Source organism: Meles meles, chromosome 2 (assembly GCF_922984935.1).
Source record: "Meles meles chromosome 2, mMelMel3.1 paternal haplotype, whole genome shotgun sequence".
Taxonomy (NCBI): domain Eukaryota; kingdom Metazoa; phylum Chordata; class Mammalia; order Carnivora; family Mustelidae; genus Meles; species Meles meles.
The window spans coordinates 171,652,873-171,658,962 of NC_060067.1; the positions used below are offsets into that span (position 1 = coordinate 171,652,873).

The 6,090-nt window shown below is 47.7% G+C and overlaps 1 protein-coding gene across 1 annotated transcript in view; it reads right to left on the reverse strand.

Annotated features, from left to right (window-relative positions):
- The window catches only part of IKBKB (inhibitor of nuclear factor kappa B kinase subunit beta), a 63,517-nt gene extending 60,136 nt beyond the window's left edge, over positions 1 to 3,381 (reverse strand). Inside the window, exons 1-2 of the mRNA XM_045992120.1 lie at positions 3,165 to 3,381; positions 2,389 to 2,511 (exon numbers count right to left, since the gene is read on the reverse strand). Coding sequence (XP_045848076.1) covers positions 2,389 to 2,493 — 105 coding nt within the window. The 5' untranslated portion in view covers positions 2,494 to 2,511; positions 3,165 to 3,381. The remainder of the gene's footprint in view (positions 1 to 2,388; positions 2,512 to 3,164) is intronic.
- Positions 3,382 to 6,090: the final 2,709 nt, after the last annotated feature.

The window sequence follows — 6,090 nt, forward strand, 5'->3', positions numbered from 1 at the left end:
GCAACATGGGGGGTTTGAGGGGTAGGAAAGGAATAAATGAAACAAGATGGGATCGGGAGGGAGACAAACCATAAGAGACTCTTAATCTCACAAAACAAACTGAAGGTTGCTGGGGGGAGGGGGGGTCGGGAGAGGGTGGTGGGGTTATGGACATTGGGGAGGGGATGTGCTATGGTGAGCGCTGTGAAGTGTGTAAACCTGGTGATTCACAGGCCTGTACCCCTGGGGCTAATAATACATTATATGTTTATCAAAAAATTTAAAAATTATTAAAAAGAAAAAGAGGAAAAAAGTGAACACCAACTATACTTCAATTAAAAAATAAAATAAAAATGAAAAAGAAGGTTTTTGAACAAGGGAAGGAACTTGAAAGTAGTAATTTTAGAAGACCAATCTATACACACACACACACACACACACACACACACACACACACATTTTTTCAGGCCCATATTTATAAAGCCAGGAACAAATTCCAACTGACAATAGCTCTCCAAACTCACAGAGCAGACAGAGGCCATTTTAGTTAGAGATGACAGACACATAGCACAGCTGGACAGAAAACCAAACATCTCTAGTTCAGCTGCTGTAAGACAGTTGCTGTGGTCAAGAATTTAAAAGCTGTGGCCTCTCTAGAAGCAGCCCAGCCCAGGTATGTATGTATGGCCATAGAATGATCTGGCTCTTATGTTGTAATGCTAGGCCCATGGTTATACTCAGACCAGAACACATTTGAGCCAGTTGTGTTTCTGTGGCCCACTCAGCCATAGCGTTTGCTGGAATTCTGGTTTCCCAGTTGAATGTGGGAATGACCACCTCCAGAACTGTACTCTGCCCTTCAGCTCTGGCTCCCACATTCCTCCAGGGGTCATTCCCTCTACTTAGAGCTGACAAGACTCAGGGCAGGGCCTAGAAGGTCTTCCAACTAACTGACGAAGATTGCTATCTGGAATGACGGAATGATGTTCTCCCTGTGGCCGGCCAGTAGCCTTGATTACTCTCCCGCCGGCTGTGGCAGCTGGCTCCTGGGAAGGGGTGCACAATGTGCCATCCCTTCAGTCTAACAAGGGGCTCACCAGACCCTGATCAAAAAAGCAGGTACTGTCCATCAAGGACTTCACAGGTCTGATTTTGGAGGCAGGAAGCTAACTAACTTTAGTTATTTGGTGACTGAGGGTTCCCCAGAGCAGTGGTCTCCAAATTGGGTGTATGTGCACCATGGTGACCCAAGACAGGAATCCAAACAAATTAAAAAGAAATTACGCTTTTCTGATATTAGCTATAGGACAGCCACCTGAGTTTATTTTTCAGAAGATAACACATCGCTTGTGGCCTCGAGGTACACAGAGGAAAATGAGCATTCCATAGGCACTGGTGGATGGAGGCTCTGGCTTAGGTAGATCATAGACTGTATTACCCAGTTTCAATAAAATGACTCTCATAAAACGGACAAGTACCTAAAGAAATTCCTGCGGAGAACTTCGGCACAAGCAAACAGGAATATGCAAGAACTAACACTTCTACATTGTACGCAATTCATTTCAGACACAGGAGTAAAACAATGAGGATCTAATCAGATCTAAAAAGAAATCAGCCCAAATAACTCCAAATTATAAAAATTCTTTGAAACATGGGTTTTCATCCACTATTCTTAATGATAAAATTCTCACTTTCTTTTTTTTAAAGATTTTATTTATTTGACAGAGAGACAGAGATCACAAGTAGGCAGAGAGGCAAGCAGAGAGAGAGGAGGAAGCAGGCTCCCCGCTGAGCAGAGAACTCGATGAGGGCCTCGATCGCGGGTCCCTGAGATCATGACCTGAGCCGAAGGTAGAGGCTTAACCCACTGAGCCACCCAGGTGCCCAATTCTCACTTTCATATGGATCTGTATATTCCGTGTTGTGCAGTACTGCAAACAATACTGGGAAGGCATCAAAATGAGTACATATTTGAAGTATTTTTAAACTGATTTTTTAAACACTTAAATATATTTTACTACACCATCCTTTAAATTGTTCTATTTTTGTGCATTTTGTAACATGCAATATATTAGTACACAATAGTGTGATGGTAGCACAGATATAATTTAAGATACATAAAACTGAGGCTGAAACTTAAAATATTTTTACTATTTACTTGGGGAGCACAGTCAGTAAAGTTTGGAAATCACTAACTTAGAGTCAGCTCAGAAGCTCTAAGGCCGCTTTCCAGTTCCTGGTGCTCATGCTCTCCCAAGAAGCCTATGACCAAAGGTGAGGCCCATCCCCCCCCCCCCCCCCCCCGCCCCCCAGCAGCTTGGGGCAGAGGCGATTGGAGGGAAACCTGTCTTCCCCAACTCGCCTCCCACCCCTGCTCGCCCTTAGCTCTTCCCAGCCCCACGGAGGTACCTGATTGTGCCATCGGATGACGTTTCCAAATCCCCCTGTCCCCAGTCGTTCTTTCATCTCCCAGGCCCCACATGTCTGGGTTGGCAGAGAAGGTGACCAGCTCATACTGATGCCGTGCTAACTCTGTAAGCAATTTGGTGTGGGGGACAAAAGATTAACATTAAGAAAAAAGTGAAACTCAAGGAGATGGAGAAGGTAAGAGAGAACATGCGAGAGACGAAAAAACTCGGCGGGTTTTCTTTTTGTAAATAAACCAGGTTGTCCGGTTTGTGGGTTTTGGCAGCAAACTTTTGTTTTTCTCACCTTCCCCCACCCCCACCTCAGCTGTGGTGGAAGGAGACAGGGAAGAAAGTCACTCAAAGGAGATGTTTCTCCACACTCCCTGGACTCGGAGAGGGCATCCCAGCCTGGACTCCAGCAAGGGGCGCCCTGTCCCGCGCCCATTCCGCTCAAGGTGGCAGGAGCAGAGTCTAACACTGAGTTTCCCTACGGTCACGTGTGTCTTCACACAGTCCAAATGAACCGTGACTCTCCCAAAGCCACCACCTCCGAGAGGCCACCTGGAACCACCCGGGCAAGGGCTGTCTTGGGCCTCCCCACTCCAACCCGCGCAAGAGAAAGGCTTGTACGCCCGGAAACCCCGACTTTTAAACTCGACATAAGTTTCTTCAGGAGCCACAAGGGAGGAGGGAGGCGCGAGCTCGTCGGTGCAGAGCAGACGGGGGTCTGCAGGTGTCACCGCACCCCACCCCCGCCGCGGCCGCCCGGGGACTCACCTGTTGGCAGGGATGCGGGGCAGGGGATCCGCTCCCCCAGGCGGGGGAGGCGGGGGTGGGGCGGCGAAACCGGGGGCTCTGGCACCTCCCCGCAGACATTAAAATGCGGGAATCTTAAACCTGCCAGCCCTGCGCGACTTCCTCAAACACTTCCTGCTCTGACGTCACGGAGCACGTGGGCCGGGCCCACCCTTAAAGGAGCCGCGGGGGACGCCGGCCCAGGCCACGCCCCGCACCCGCAGCCTCGGGGGCCGCCCCGGGGCACTCCTCGTGCTCGCTCAGGTGACTCTGGGAGGGCTGCGTGTGGTTTCTAGACGGCTCCAGTCACCTTGGACACTCCGAGCTCCCTGAGATAAAGGAGTGCCCCTAAAATGAACCGGAACGCGCCCAACTCTCCTTACGCGGCGACTTGAACCTGATGCGGTTTCTGGGACAGGGGAGATGGGGATTTCCTCACCAGAGCCCTCCTGGGGTGAACTCCACTCCGCTTCCTAGACTTCTAACTGGGTGGAATTTCCCGTGCCCCCGCCAGGATTTATTTAGGGACTGTTTACAAGAATTGCCGCGCCTCCCCTCCTCGGGCTGCGTCCCCTTTATCTGGAGGACTTTTGGCTCGGTATCAAGAAGGATAAATCACAGCCGCACTCCCTGGAGGTGTCAGCCCCCACCACTCCCTTAAAAAAATGAAGACAAGCGGGCAGGGGGCGGGGGGAATCTCGTAGTGTTCACGGGAAACTGCAGTTTCAGCCGCCGTGATGCAGGGAAATTGTGAGAGAAGCTCGCAGCCCTGGGGGTCACGGTTCAACTCCTACCTACTTGACATTATAATAAGGTCTTTTGCTACGGAATATCTCAGTTCCGTGGCATTATGCTATCACACAAAGGTGGTGTGTGTTGGTAGATTTACTCAACCAGGAAAAAGAAAGTATTAAAGGAAACCTGAAGATAATACCCTACGTTTATAAAATGTCCTCTGTACTTAGAATTCCTCATTCAAATACTCAGGGCAACCCCTACACATGGGACAATAACTGCATTTTTAAAAAAAAACATTTATGTATTTATTTGACACAGAAAGAGAGCAGCAAGAGAGGGAACACAAGCAGGGACAGAGGGAGAGGGAGAAGCAGGCTTCCTTCTGAGTGGGGAGCCCAATGTCTCTGGGCTCCATTCCAGGATCCTGGGCTCATGACCTGAGCCAAAGGCAGATGCTTAAAGACTGAGCCACCGGGGCGCCTGGGTGGCTCAGTGGGTTAAAGCCTCTGCCTTTGACTCAGGTCATGATCCCAGGGTCCTGGGATAGAGCCCCGCATCAGGTTCTCTGCTCAGCAGTGAGCCTGCTTCCTCCTCTCTCTCTGCCTGCCTCTCTGCCTACTTGTGATCTCTGTCTGTCAAATAAATAAATAAAATCTTAAAAAAAAAAAAAAAAAGACTGAGCCACCCAGGCGCCCCTGCATTATTGTTATCCCCATTTTGCAGATGGGAAGACTGATGTGCAGAGAGGAAAATATGTCAAAGGCATGGGCTAGTAAGTAGATGAACTGATATTCCAAACCAAGTGGCATGTTCTTAGGTTCAAGCTCTTAATATCTGGTTAAAAGTCTACTAATTTAAGAAGGAGACAAACTAGATTTTGAATCCTAACACTGCTATTGACTACTCTGAGATTTTAGGGCCAATTACTTAACCACTCCAAGCATCCATTTCTCTTCTTTAAAATGTGGGTAACGTTAGGTTTAATCACATGAAATTGCCTTTTTTTTTTTTTTTTTAATAAAACAGAAACGGTTGAAACACCAGCAACAAACATCAGTGGTTTCATCAGGTTCAGCCTAAGAGCAGCAGGGAAGACAGGAGGGCACACAGGTCAGAGAAAGGAACCAACAGGGTTGTTGTAGCAGAAGAGTGAATGGTAACATCCATGCCTGACACTGAGGACACTCCCGCCTGCACAGAACCTGAGGCCAAAGTTAACTTTAAGGAACATGTTGATGTTAGTTGAAATGGTGGGGCCCAGAGCACACGGCAAGAAAAAATTCTTGAGACATCTTCGATGCAAAATGTGGTTTTATTGAAGCATGGGGACAGGACCCATGGACAGAAAGAGCTGCTTCCCTGGGATTGTGAGGGACAACCCATTATATACTTGGGAGCTGGGGGAGGTAAAGACCAAAGGAAGTTTCCAAAAGGACTTTCAGATTCTAAAGAGGACTTACAGAATCCTGGAGGCCTTGCATTTTGTCAAGCCAAGGCTGTTTTTCCCTCTAGCAAAACATTAAAGGTTAAGACACCTGGGAGTTTCCTGGAGGAATGTTATACTCTGCCTGTTTCAAGTGTTGGTCAATGGGCTGTAGGTTATAAGGAACTTTAATTTTATCAACATTTCCTTCTGCCTTTGTTCCCCTCATCATACCCCCTGAACAATTCTGACCCTTAAGTCTTTAAGGTTGTTGAGGGTGGAAGGGCTTATCTTCTGTAACTTCTTCCAGCTAAATAGGGTCATAGAGATATCCCTACCTGTGGGTCAACATTAGTCAGTTGAGGAATTTATATATATAGGAGTTACCAAAGTCAGAGGCAACCAATCCAAGGTAGACAACATACACGAACCTCCTTGAATAGAAAGGATTGTCTGTCGGTTGGAAGTTATGGCAGTAAAGAAGTTTTGGCACCAAACAGGGAGACACCAGAAAAGACAACAAAATAAGGTTAATATTATAATGAGAAAGAGGAGCCCAATAAAAATGACATTGATGGGGTGCCTGGGTGGCTCAGTTTTTAGGCATCTGCCTTGGGTTTGGATGGTGATTCCTGGGTCCTGGGATTGAACGCTGCATCAGGCTCCCTGCTCAGTGGGAAGCCTGCTTCTCCCTCTCCTGCTGTCTCTCTGTCAAATAAATAAATAAATAAAATTTTTTAATGACAT